This window comes from Sander vitreus, chromosome 1 (genome assembly GCF_031162955.1).
Source record: "Sander vitreus isolate 19-12246 chromosome 1, sanVit1, whole genome shotgun sequence".
Classification (NCBI taxonomy): Eukaryota; Metazoa; Chordata; class Actinopteri; order Perciformes; family Percidae; genus Sander; species Sander vitreus.
This window is the reverse complement of record NC_135855.1, coordinates 27508505-27522125: the sequence shown is the minus strand read 5'-3', so window position 1 is coordinate 27522125 and position 13621 is coordinate 27508505. Positions and strand designations below refer to the sequence as shown.

The 13621-nt window shown below is 39.2% G+C and overlaps 2 protein-coding genes across 4 annotated transcripts; one reads left to right on the top strand and one right to left on the bottom strand.

Moving 5' to 3' along the window:
- The first annotated feature begins 340 nt into the window (after window positions 1–340).
- On the top strand, window positions 341–6529 carry ccsapb (centriole, cilia and spindle-associated protein b). 3 transcript variants are annotated; one of them, XM_078251112.1, is made up of 5 exons: window positions 341–427; window positions 1415–1793; window positions 1891–1971; window positions 3548–3768; window positions 3861–6529. In XM_078251112.1, exons 2-5 carry the CDS (start codon window positions 1421–1423, stop codon window positions 4041–4043), a joined length of 858 nt encoding a protein of 285 aa, XP_078107238.1. In that variant the 5' UTR covers window positions 341–427; window positions 1415–1420; the 3' UTR covers window positions 4044–6529. The 3 variants fall into 3 exon arrangements, with proteins under 3 accessions (XP_078107238.1, XP_078107230.1, XP_078107222.1); XM_078251104.1 differs by lacking the exon at window positions 341–427 and adding an exon at window positions 434–534; XM_078251096.1 differs by lacking the exon at window positions 341–427 and adding an exon at window positions 576–1037.
- Window positions 6530–7556: 1027 nt separating this feature from the next.
- rab4a (RAB4a, member RAS oncogene family) lies at window positions 7557–13614 on the bottom strand. The gene is made up of 8 exons (XM_078251124.1): window positions 13439–13614; window positions 12372–12452; window positions 11982–12096; window positions 11466–11528; window positions 11214–11368; window positions 10786–10881; window positions 9972–10122; window positions 7557–9293 (listed from the first exon to the last, which is right to left on the bottom strand). The coding sequence occupies exons 1-7, from the start codon at window positions 13452–13454 to the stop codon at window positions 10007–10009; spliced, it is 642 nt and encodes a 213-aa protein (XP_078107250.1). The 5' UTR covers window positions 13455–13614; the 3' UTR covers window positions 7557–9293; window positions 9972–10006.
- Window positions 13615–13621: the final 7 nt, after the last annotated feature.

Sequence of the window (13621 nt, the reverse complement as noted above, 5' to 3'; positions counted from 1 at the left end):
CATTTTCATTTCTTAACCTCTTAAGAGGTAGGCCTATATAAGACAAACTTGTGTGCATAGGCCCACATAAATATTCAGCTGTGTAAGGTTTTTGGGGCCATTGGTGGCCAAGTAAAGCCCCGTACGTAGCCTAATTTAACAAGCAACAATTGCTCAATAAGATCTTATGTGTTGAATCTGTGCAAAGAGTCTAAATACAATAAAACTAATTGTATTTTCATCCTCTTTTACCATGTGATAGAAATCATTAGCCAATCGTTCATTACCGCCCCGCATTCCTGGCATCTCGGCCCGGGCCACCTGTTGCGGGTGTGTTTGGCTTTTTAAAAACGTCCTCAAGCGGGCGGAGCTAAGAGACGCAGCCTGTGATTAGCAGCACCGTGAACGCCATCTGTTCTGCTCTGCTTCCGTGAAATCCGACACCAGCGTAAGTAGGATATATTTACTGTAGGCCTACATATATTTAGGCTCTTCAGTCCTAAATTTCTGCTGTCAAGCCTTGCACTGTTATAGATGAAAGTTGATGGATTGTCGGTGAGATTGTACTTTTAGGCTATTTTCTGCGAGCGCTGACAGGCGATTATCGGTGCTCCATGTAAACATGATTAACAGACATCTATAAATAACACAGACACGTTTGTCATAAAGAGATAATATGGAGCAACGGGCAAATGTTTAACCAATAGCCTTGACACTATGTTACGGTGTTATAGGCTATGATACAGTCCAAGTCGACGATTTAATACACGCTTATTTTAAAGCCTTTGAATACAAAAATATCGTATGTCAGCAATAGGGTTGTGATGATTTGTAGCACAACAGTTTATAAAGCTTGGAGTGCTTTCATACAGTGATTACGGCTAACCTTTAATTTGGAATATTCAACAGTCGTGCCTGGAGCCAATCAGATGAGGAGATGTAGCCTACGTCATCACGTTCAAGAAACGTCTGCTTTTAGCGGCCGAATTCAAAATTCATTCAGCCAATTTTTTTATAGTAAAACGCCGATTGAATTTACAGAGCGAACGTCCCAGTTTGTAAGTTTCTCAAAACTAGACTTTCATCTCCACCCTCAGCCCAGCAAGGGGAACTGAGTGAACTATCCTCCGGGATGAGGAGGAAGTAGGCGGGTTCTTTAGCCGGGGGAAGCCTCTAGCTTATCTGCCATTGGCTTTCTGTCTCCACATTATGGTTTAAATGTCTGGCGGTGATACCAAACCTCAAAGAAGTTAAGAACTGCGTGCGTTGAAAACATCATAGCTTACTAACTTACTATGTGCGAGGGCTTTGTTTAGGCTTATAACAGTATTTTTCCCCCAATGTATATTACATATCTCATTAGCCTGTGATTCGTGTGTAACAACGCTAGCTTTTAAGAGTTAGTGTTTTCCAGCTTGCGCTCTTTTGATTTCAGTTCAACATGGCGATCAAGAGGATCCGCTCGGAGTACATGAAGAAATTCAAAGACCCCAAATGGGAGACCTACACTAAGTGTTATGAGGAGATGCTGAAGTACAGGCTGACCCGCAGGCTGCTTGAGCAAACACACAACCCCTGGTTCTGGAGTGGCCCCGACAGTGATTCAGAGTCTGGAGAAAGAAGCCCCCCTCCTCCCAGCAAGAACCAGGTAGGGTCCGAGACCAGCAGAGACAGGATGGATGCTGAGCAGGAGGAGTGTGAGGGGGCGAGGGTGGACAGACAGCAGGAGCAGCAGAGCAGAGCCATGCGGTTGGTACCCAAGCTTCCCCTCCAAGAAGAGGAGAATGTGTCTGCTCGACAGTCTGCAGTCCATGGTAAAAATGAGCTATACATATGTTTTAATGACTGTACAACATATTGGGATGTATGCATTTTACTCTACTGTACCATATGATGATATTCACTCCTCAGGCGCACAGGTTGAAGGTGCCAAAGATACAGGAGTACTAGAGGAGGAGAGAGAGGAGCAGACTCACAGGGAACAAGACAGAGGTAATTCAGAGTTGAAAGCATAGTTAGTGTGCACATTCCTCAGTGTCTTGCAAATATACATAAGTCCTGAGATGGAGTCAGAATCATGATCAACATTAAAAGAAAGGGAAACAAATAGATGTGATGGGCAGGAGGATGATGACAGAAACGATGGCTTCCCCCAGTGGAGATGAAAAGCAAAAACACAGTATAGCGAAGAGTATAGCAAAATGACTAAATCTTAAGGTCATTTTAAGCTAAAAACTTACACTACACATTCTCAAAAAGGTTCCTGGCTTCATAGTGATTAGGACTGGGTGTTAATATAATACATCCATGGGACTGGGCAGGTCCTATTATAAGGTATCATATTTTGTCGAACAAAGATTTGTTAGTCTTCTGCAAACCTCAAAAGTACATGTCAAATAAAGATTCAAATCTAAAAATGAATGTCAACACTAGCCTGGAACACCATGCTGATGTGACTGGGTATTAAACTTCAATCATTGTTAGTACCTGAAACCCACCCAGTATGAAAAGCTGTAATTTACTGAAAGGTGGCATCAAATGCTCAGTCAGATTCCAGTCTTGTTTACTCTTTCTTTAATCAGATATTTACTGACTACTGATGCCAATTTTAGACTATGTATAGTATTTAGCTGAAGTTCTTGTACGACTGCTTGCTTGTGTTTAGAAAATTTTGGAGAATAACATGGTTATAAATAGAGCTGCAAAGATGAATCGATTAATCAATAAGGTGTCAACTATTACATTAATCGCCAACTATTTTGATCATCGTTTAAGTCATTTTTTATGGGGGAAAAAAAGATCTGATTCCAGCTTCTTAAATGTAAATATTTATAGTTTTCACTCATCTATGACATTAAAATGAATATCTTTGAGTTGGTAATGACAAAACATCATTATAGTATCTATACTGAAACTCTGGTATTTTTTATGTGATACATTTTTTTACTGGTATTTACATGAAATTATATAGGGTGAGGTTACAAGTTGATGGATCGCCAATAAAGTAAATTAATATAATTACAAATGTACATGCATTGATCAATATAAAAGTAGCGATAAAACGCAGGTATTTTTATCAGTACTAGTATCATCGAAATACAAACGATACTTAGCTCTAGCAAAGAACACTTCAGGTTAAGACTCATGCACATTAACAAATAAAACCAACATCAAGGCAAATTGATACAGCTGATCAAAATAAACATAACTACATTCATGAAATTCATCACAAACATATGACATGTCATGAGTGTTTGACTAATCTGTTCCCTTATGATATAGAAATGTCACAAAATGTCATGAAAAAGGACATTGCTAATAATAATAATAATATCACATTGTAAACCAAGTACCATAAAGTACAAAGTACATCACATTGTGTAAGCAGAGTGAGCCAGGACAGCCTCACTACAAATGTATTCATAAATGTTGACAGAAACTTTATCTCTGCATTGCTTAGTTTCCTGATAATCTTTCTCCAAGGAACTTACTGTATGCACATTTGAATTTACCAGTATTATCAGGCATTTTGGCGCTGCTTTAACCTGTATGTCTTTTCTATTTGTAGCGAGAGACACTGGAGGATCCCGACTACAGCAAAGTAAACCCTCCAAATCCTCAAAGCAAACATGGCGCTCCCAGCGGGTCAGACCTGCACCCACACGGCAGCCCGGGGACGACAGTAAGGAGAGCAGACATCCTTTCGCTCTGTACGCTTCAGGAGAGAAAAATTCAAACATGGCAAGCAAGAAGACACACAATGTTGGCCCTGCAGCTTCCACTACTGAGGTAATTATTCTGTCTACTGTTCTGTGGATCTACACGTGAACAGGTGTCAACAGGAACTGACAGTTTGTTATGAACGTTTATTTTCCCGGTAGATCCATGAGTCGGCTCTTCGTGCAAAGACCAGGCGGGAGGTGGAGCACCAGATCCAGACCCAGAAGACCGAGCGCCGGAGAGCCAAGTCTGCCGATGTGGACAAGGCCAGAAAGTTGGTTCAACCAGAATTCAACCCCTGGCTCACTGAGTACATGCGCTCCTTCTCAGCTCGCTCCCGATAGGACACACACATACACATACACACACACACACGCACACACACACACACACACTCAGCAGAAATACTTACGTCAGGTGTGATTCCAGACAAAACATAAAGCCATTATTGCCTTCCACCCCTGAAGTTTAAATACCCATAGAGAGTAAATAGAACATGGGGTGGATTGATTTATACAAACGATCCAAAATTTGTGTCACTCTCACATTCAGGGTGTAAAATGCTACAACTTTGAAATTCACTGTGTGGCTTCTTCCCCCAGATGTGTACTGTCATGTTTTTTTATTTATTTATTTATTTATTTTTTTTATAAAAATTGCTTTTTAATACATACAATAAGAATCATTTTACAGGGTATAAGATACTCTTGAAAGTAAATTTATAATAAATAGATTCATCCACCACATACAGATATTTTGATTAGAATGAAGAAGCATTTTACAGCCATACTTTGATGCAGTCCCTTTTAAAAACAGGCTATATAAAATGTGTCCATGTTTTTTATACAGGGATATCAAACCACAGTGGACTCACACAGGAGTTATGAAGACACATGGCAGCATGTCTGATTAGATCCAGCCACATTTTTGAAAACACATGAAATGTGAGACCACAAACGTGAAGAATATACATACACTTACTGTATACACATTAACAAAACCAAACAGTCAAAATGTTTGTATTCCACAAAGTTCTGCTAAGCACAGCAAGATGGCTTAACCAACTGAAAGTTTTTCTTAAATGTATGCAGCTTTACAGTGCAAAGTATTGATTGTCTTACAGACATAGCTCTGTCTGTTTGTTTAAGATTTTTACAGCTTTTGATTTTCAGATCACTTAGAGCTGTGAACTGGTTCTCGTAGATTTAATGGTTTGTTTAACGGTTAATGGATTGATCCTCACTGACTTGGTTTAGATGAAGAGGAAATCACACTCTGAACACACAGTCAAACACATCTCTGTGTAAAATCACAGTTGTGTGATGTGGCACATTTTCCACACGAGGGCTCGGATGAACAGACAGACACCGACTGGCAAGTGAACAGACATTTATTTCAACACCAAAGTACTAAGTTGCGGTACAGATTTGTCCATCAAATGTCCAACATTTAGGGCAAATACTCACCGGTGCGTTGACCTTCCTTCAGTCACTGCAGCTGATGCCCAGCCACACCCACCCTGCCACAGTGTTATCTTGAAATAGTTTGATAACATTTGTGTTTGTTCTTTAGTTGTGTTAATGTGCGTGTACAGTAATCGATTGACCTGGTGACATCGCAGTGTGTGTGTGTGTGTGTGTGTGTGTGTGTGTGAGTGACTTTTAAAGCCATTGGATGACTGTGAAATGTGTTTCTGTTAAACATTCACTGGCCATGGGACTCTTTCCACCATAACAATGTAACATTAATTATGACATACAGCTCATTTAGATTCTTTTGTTGAGGTCAAATTGATTTATCATTACTGTTACTGAATATGCTTTAGAACCAAAAGCGGAACCATAACAACAATGGACATCAAGCTGACGCCTAAATGAAATCCATGAGTACATATTGCTGTTTTACTGCTTACTTGTTAAAGTAGCATACGCTCTGAAGCAGGACCACATCAATATGCACTTTGATAATTAGTCACCTTTCTGAAATATTTGACCAGAATACCTGGCAACCGATTTAGGTTTTCATGTAATTTTTTTATTTTATGAATCTCTGTACATTTGTTTGTATGTGTGTAGTTGTATGTTTGTAACATCAGACATTGTTATTTGTAATTACACAAGAAGACAAAAATGGACTTTGAATCCTTTGTGCAATGGATCTGCCTGTCTTTTCATCATCCAAACCAAGATAAATCAGATCCCTCTTGGTTTCCTTGTGTCAGTTATCACGATAAAATCATCTTGTGCCATAAAGACATGAAGTTTTTTTTTCTCCTTTGCACAGATATAGTTATTGATTTTAATATTGTGCAGAAAAAAAGGATGGGAGGCCTGTGCTTTACATTTGTTCATTTAACATTTTCTGTTTTGTTGTTGCAACTTTGAGATCAGTATAGACCTTTTTCATGTTGACATGTCATAGTAGGAAAGGCACAGGTGTATTCAAAGCCATTAATGATGGCTGCATTCCACTTAGGAGAGGCCCTGGTGTTGTGCATGCTGACTCACTGAGATGGCTTACTGGGACACTTGATGGAATTGAGCCATCGTTATTAATAATGTTAATTCATATAAGGTCATCAATTTCAGCTTTCAATTTCTTTTCCTATTATGACAAGTCAAAATGTCTGCTGTGAAAAAGGTTTATTTCTTGCTATTGTAATGATTTAGTTTTTTCAGTTTTTTTTAAGTTAAACTGTAATATAGTTCAGACAAAAGTGTTAAACTGAGTGCAATATTATAATACTGTTTAGATGTGTTGAACTCTTAAAAAAGAAAATAATTCTGCAAACCTCAAAAGTACATGTCAAATAAAGACTCAAATCTAAAAATGAATGTCAACACTAGCCTGGAACACCATGCTGATGTGACTGGGTATTAAACTTCAATCATTGTTAGTACCTGAAACCCACCCAGTATGAAAAGCTGTCATTTACTGAAAGGTGGCATCAAATGCTCAGTCAGATTCCAGTCTTGTTTACTCTTTCTTTAATCAGATATTTACTGACTACTGATGCCAACTTTAGACTAGGTATAGTATTATATTTAATACTATACTTGTCACGTGTTTCTCTAGGTTTACTTAGTAATGTATAACAGAGCTCCATCAAGCCTAAATATATATACTACACCAGGAAATCACACTCAAGAAATTGAATCAGGCGTAATGAATAGGAAAGAGATTATGACCAATAAGGCACTAGAAGTACTGTAGTCTCAACTCCACAGTGTAGTGTGGTTGAAGTGAAAATGCTTCTGCTGTTCCTCACATATCACATTTAATTCAATTCATTAATCAATTTCATTGACCTAATTTACTGATGACATAAGGGGTGTAACAAATACAAAATACTGTTGAGGTTAAATATTGTGGTGCAAATTAGGGTTAGGGGAAAAATCAATACAGCATAGTATCGTGATGTTTTCCGTGGCAATACTGTATCAATACACAGACGGCAAGTATCGATCTATTATTATTATATATGTGTTGGTCAGTTTGTCTGCTTGACAATCCCATTTTGCAGCAATAAAATTGAAGTGAGATGAACAAACAGAGAAATGTATCTTTTTAGATAAAACAGACGTTGACAAAGTTTCCTTTTGGGGAAAAATTTGTAAAGAAGTTGGAAAAAAAGGCAGTGTGCGCAGAATATTGCAATATGTTTAAAATCGCAATATCGTATCGTGACATTAGTATTGTGATATCGTATCGTGAGGCCTCTGGTGATTCCCACCCCTAGTGCAAAGCTTTCAATAAATTATTTTTCCACCTGTCTGTTCCCTGTTATCTGTTCATCTCTACCAAATCTCTTTGAAGAAAGACATAAATTTACAAAAACTGTTTTTCAGACAATGCTATATTTGTTGTCGTTTTTTTTATTTTAAAAACATAGGCTTTTATCATACACAATAAATTAAAAATCCATGATATTCATAATGACAAGAGAAAAACAAACGTCCATAAATAAACAAAGGACTTGATGTATTAAACACAAGACGGCAGCCTGACGTGAAGCAGCCAAAGCCACTATCAGATGAATTCTAATATGAAATATTTCTAGTTTGAAGTGTGCTTGATTTCAAAGTTGAATGCGTAATTGTCAAGGGGCAAACACATAAACATGTTGCAACATGACGCTTGAATATACGTAATATGTAAAACACACCTCTAAATCTAAATCTTTGAAAAATTCCCAAGTTGTAGTGTTTTTTTGTCGAGAGCTTCATGTGGCTGAACTGAACATAAAGTATCTTTGGAGACCAAAATCAAACACACATCAGATAGTTTCATACCATTTCTAAATCTTGAAATGCATTAAGTTAGTATTACCCCACAGCTGGCAGAAGTCAGTGAGGTATTCATGTAAACAGGCATCGTTTACAAATGAGAAGGATCAGTCATAATGGGAATCCTTTGGATCCTTTGGATTCATGATTCATTTAACTGAATGGTGAACGCTGAACGTGCCATTGTAAATTAAAAGTTGACATGCAACTTTCAAACTCCAAATTATTTAAATTAACCATAACAGAAAGCCAAATGTATGCTCTAAATATTTCTTCTTCTTTTTCAATCTATAAGCTTGAACAGTAATAAAACAGCATTTTCCCACAAAAACTTGTTAGTCCATAATGTACTCCATATCAGCTTGTCCCATTTACAAATTAACATAACTGCTGCAAACGGTACTCCCCATACTGCTTACAAGTTGCCAGTGTATTGTAGCTTAACATGATAATAATACAGAGCATGAAACAGATGCTGATATCTACTTTAATATACATATATCTCTTCATAATGAAATACTCTGATATTCTGTTTGAGAAAACATGCGGCAGTCTATGTACAGAAACACTGTACAGGGTATAAGATGCTTTAGGGAGATTCAGAGAGCTGTGTAAAGAGACAGGCAGGTAGACAGGTAAGCAGATGTGTACGAAGGCAACAGAGAGAATGATGGGCTGTAAACACCGGGTTGGATAGGTAGGAATTTGGTAGTAGCTACATTGCCTGGGGGCACTTTACTGGGAGAGAAAGTATGTAAGAAGGTATACATGGAGTGCAAAATGTATGTGTAGTCGGTAGACTGTTAGTGGTGTGAAACAGGTTAAAACAGGTGAGCAGGAAGTTAACAGGCAATCAGAGCAGGTGGGTGGAGAGAGAAGAACCGTAGTGGTGGTGGTGGTGGTGGGGTTAAATATATAAAGATGTGTAGAGAAAACTAAAATGTACTAAGTTGTGAGGTAAGCTGGTATGAGGGCAGATAAGTAGAAAGGTAGGAGAGGGAAGTTACATACATGTCAGTAATTCACATACTGATTGGAGGGCTGGGGAAGGTTTGGTCCAGTAGTGGAGCAGAATGTTGCAGGGTGGGCGGTCTCTGGTTACCTTGGAGATGGTCAGAGAGGTCTGAGAGGGGGCGTGGCTGGGAGGTCTTTTGAGCTCTCTGCAGGTGCAGTCATGACAAAAAAAGGTTCAAAAGGTTCCGAAGGTTTTCCGTGCGAAAGGTCAAAGGTCAGAGAGGAGTCCCCAGCATAGCAACCTGAACCCTGGGTCCCCCGCGGCTGTTCTTCTCCTGGTCTTCACAAACACGCCTGAAACACACACAAAGACAGGCATAAAACGTTATAACATAGCTGTAAGCAGCCATGTTTGGGGAATGAGCAGAGGTGTATCAACAATTTGGATGTATTGATCCAATAACCAACTCACAACTCTTATCATTATTGGGGGAAGAATTGCAGAGGCATGACCTACTTCCAGTTTGCAAGCAAAAGGCAGGCTGAACCAATATCATCTAAATGAAGTCAACTTCATTAAAGAGTAATTCTGGTGATGTTCTATATTTTTATTGTGAATAAATCCCATAAAAAAGACCAGAAATAACAATGAATTGATCAACTAATAAGTATCACAAGTGTAACCAAAGCCTAATATACAGTAGATTATTGCTCTCTCCGTAGACGTCCATTGTTGTCCAAAAACCTGGGTGGCAAAAGTCTTCATAATGATGAAAATGGGCATTGTAGTTTACCTAAAGTTAATCCCACATTCATCCTGCTGGCGGAAATACACACTAACATTCAAAATCCGTGGCTGAAAATAGTCCCCCAAAAAAAAGTACACTATTTACTCCTGTTTGAGTAACGTTTCCTAAAAAAATTTCTTAATGAAATAAAGAACTATTTTTTATATGTGTGAAGATGTATGTCTTTATGTCAAAAATATAATCTTATGATGCACACACAGTACAAACCCACTGGCCCTTTCACCTTGTCTGTGTACTGTATGTTACTGGGTGCGTCCACTAGCAGCCACACTCCTGGGTGCCCTGCGTCTGAGCACGACGAGGAGAACGGAGCTGTCGTAACGCAGCGTCGCCATACTGGATACCTGAACCCATCCTCTCTGGATCCAGCTCGCCTGAAAATAAGAGAGAAGATGTGAGAGAGTGGGCTTCATGTTGGGATCTCCACCAACTCTGAAAACATGGCATTTTTTGTAAATAATTGTTTGTTTTTTTATTGATTTTTAGCATTACATTGGAAAGTTAACAACACAGTGCCCTTTGCATTTTCAGAAATAACAAACAATACAATAAATAAATAATAAAAGACACCATCTATGCTAAAATAAGCTTGCATAAGCCCATGGCTGTCACCTTACCTTTTTTGCTGAATCCCCAAATCCTGCCTCTGTATCCCTTTACCACCCAAAACATACCACCAAATATGAAGAGGCCTGCCCTGGATATTTCTTACCCAATTCCTGTGCTACATTACTCCAACACTTTGAGATCCAGGACACTCCCAGAAATTGTGTCCCAATGTCTCTCTTACATTTAATACAAAGAGGAGAGGTCTGGTTATTCATTTTATTAAGTATAAATAGCATTATGTGGGATCTGTGGAGTATTTTATATTGAGTATTTAAGTTGTTTCTGACTTTAACTATGACAATTCTCCATGAGACCTGCGAGAGTGCTGGGTCTGGAGTCTTACCCAAGCCTTCCTTGTTATTCCTGTCAGGATAAGAAGCGATTTAGAGTCGGGGGTTAGGGTTATAGGAGAGGATCGCAGCTCCTACCTGACTCTATCTTGTTGAGGATTTTCCGAGCGCACTGGACAAAGGCCTCTTCAACGTTCTCCCCAGTTAGAGCACTTGTCTCCAGGAACATCAGCTCTGACACACACACACACACACACACACGCACACACGCACACACGCACGCACACGCACACACACACGCACACACGTTATTTTAGCCCTTTGAAGTCTTAACAATACAATAAATGTACTTTGAGCAGCATACTTCTTTTCGGAACACAAGTAAATGCTATCATTTCAAAAAAAATGTATGGTGTTAATGACATGCCAAAAAAGTCCTTCCTCTAACCATAATAGGTCAATGCCTGGAGCTCCGTTCTAATGAGAGATACATTCCCCAGCTATTATTAGAGGTTATGAGTAGAACTATCAATGCATCCCACTATATGACAGACTGTTGAGCCTACCATTCTCCTGAGCGAAGCGTGAAGCCTCCAGGAACGTGACTTCTCTGTCTGCGTCCAGGTCCTTCTTGTTTCCACATAGAATGATGACGATGTTCTGACTGGCCAGCATCCTAGCATCACTCAGCCATGTGGTCAGAGCGTTGTATGTCTCTCGACTGCAGTGTACAGAGACAGACAGGTTACAGTTTTAAAAAGAGAGGGGACTTGACACCGAGGCAAATTGAAATCTTGTTTTGTGATTGGCTGATTTACCTGGTGATATCATAGACCAGCAGAGCTCCTGCAGCTCCTCTGTAGTAACTCCTGGTCACAGACCTGACACACACACACACACACACACACACACACATACACATACACATACACATACACACACACACACACACACACACACACACACACACACACACACACACACACACACACACACACACACACACACACACACATTGATTAAAAATTAGTTGAAAAAAGAGCGTGCAGAGGTCTTGTTAATAGTTAGTCCACCCTTGCTTTTGGGATAAAAACAAACAGCGGTAATAACAGCACAAAACCTCACAGGAAATCAATGCGATCCGCCATCTTGCTACTACTGTTTACTTACGTTGTGCATACAAACTGTTGAAAAAGCGGACTTAGATTTTAACACTATGCATGTAGTAGAAATAAATGACATATGAGCACAGGGTCCAAAATGTGTTGAGAAAAAGGGTGAGTGGATTACATTTGCCCTTAACCGTAGACAGTTATTTTGGGATTTTTCCCTACCTGAACCTTTCTTGTCCTGCAGTGTCCCAAATCTGCAGTTTGACCATTTTATTGACGACACTGATGATCTTGGAGCCAAACTCCACTCCAATCGTGTGGTTGGATTCATCCTTAACTGGAAAACAAAATAAAAAGGGGTTCATAATTAGATAATTGCAACACATAGTGATGGTCTACATTCTATCTTTTCATTGAAGAAAATGCACTGTACAAGACAAAGACTACAATCATCTGGACTTTCTCTGACCTACATTTAAAAAAGCTGATCCAATTTTCACATGCTAATATGTGTTGATTTCTCATTACAACTACATTGCTGTTCATTAGAAGTCAGAGCAACTGTCTGTTAACAGTAAATTATGAACAGTGTGTTCAATATTTATGACTTACATCTCTTCTCTATGAACTGGTGCAGCAGACAGGATTTGCCCGTTCCAGCATTTCCAATCACCAGGAATTTAAACAGGAAATCTGATGTAAGAAAACACAGAAATAATGGTGCATACCAACCAAGCAAGCATGATTGTCATAACTAGAGCCAAAGCTGTGCCGATATTATCGTACAACATTAGCTCATCACAGTTATATTGGTATCAACATAATATATGCCATCTGAAGAAGTTGCAGGACAGAAATGTCAAAGATATGTTTGCGATCATTTAGAAACACTGTCACCATCATATAGTTTGTCTAAGAGAGGAATTGCCAGTTATTTGTAACTGTAAAATGTTCTGCTCAGTACATATCTTAGTCACAATGCTTTAATAATTATATTTAATTGCATGAGTTTGTGTTAAATTACAAATAGCAGCAAACAATCATGATAACTCTTAAATATTGATATCAGTATTGCATACACACAGGAACAGAATACAGCATAGTGGTATATAACTTTGGGGTTTACAGAACACAGCTATGCTTTACACATATAGCAGTAGTCTATGAGTAGCACTCACGTATGTGGTGAGACTATCTAACGTCACAGTAGTATCCCAGCTCCACTTCAAAATCCTGATCATCCTAATGTAAAATGGTGAAGCTAGGACATCAATCCCTCACAAACCATGGTTATCACCTAAATAGGTATCCCATACAATCCTTGTATTGTGTCTACTGTACATGATACACAGCTCAGTCAAGTCTTCATACCAGCTCCATCACTCTAGCCCTGTCCCCCCTGGCGTCAGATTCCTGCCAATTCCGCTAACCTCTTCGGGGATTTGTAACCTCACAACCTCAATACATTTTGCCCGCACAGCCACAGTAAAATATACCGTATAACCTCTGTGCCATTATGTACGCTGACATGTCATTTTTAAGGCCAGCAGCCTTCGGTTAGCCTGTCAGCTATCTCTGTTTACGATGAGAAAAAGCTCTCTCGGCACACCTGCCTCATCCTGTCTCTGTGCCTACGTGAAGATGCTAACGGTGGCTACTTGTCAAAACAGCCTCCTTACCGTATGACTCAGACATCGCCTGTGTGGAGTTTTGACAGCAAAAAGGAAGGAAAGGAGAAATAGAAGTTGGATATGGATAGCTAGCTAGCTAAGTAGTGAAAAATAGTCCTGCTGATGCTTTCCGCGGATTTCAGCTGATTTCCCCCTCCGACTTCCCGTACGTGGCTTGTTGTTTTTTCAAAA

Coding starts and splice junctions, on each gene's coding strand:
- ccsapb (XM_078251096.1), top strand. CDS start 909: ATGAGGAGATGTAGCCTACGTCATCACGTTCAAGAAACGTCTGCTTTT. Junction 1,972..3,547: donor TCACAGGGAACAAGACAGAG/GTAATTCAGAGT, acceptor TTCTATTTGTAG/CGAGAGACACTGGAGGATCC. Junction 3,769..3,860: donor CTGCAGCTTCCACTACTGAG/GTAATTATTCTG, acceptor TTTTCCCGGTAG/ATCCATGAGTCGGCTCTTCG.
- rab4a (XM_078251124.1), bottom strand. Junction 12,097..12,371: donor CCAGTTCATAGAGAAGAGAT/GTAAGTCATAAA, acceptor TTTGTTTTCCAG/TTAAGGATGAATCCAACCAC. Junction 10,123..10,785: donor CCTCAACAAGATAGAGTCAG/GTAGGAGCTGCG, acceptor TCTTATTTTCAG/GCGAGCTGGATCCAGAGAGG.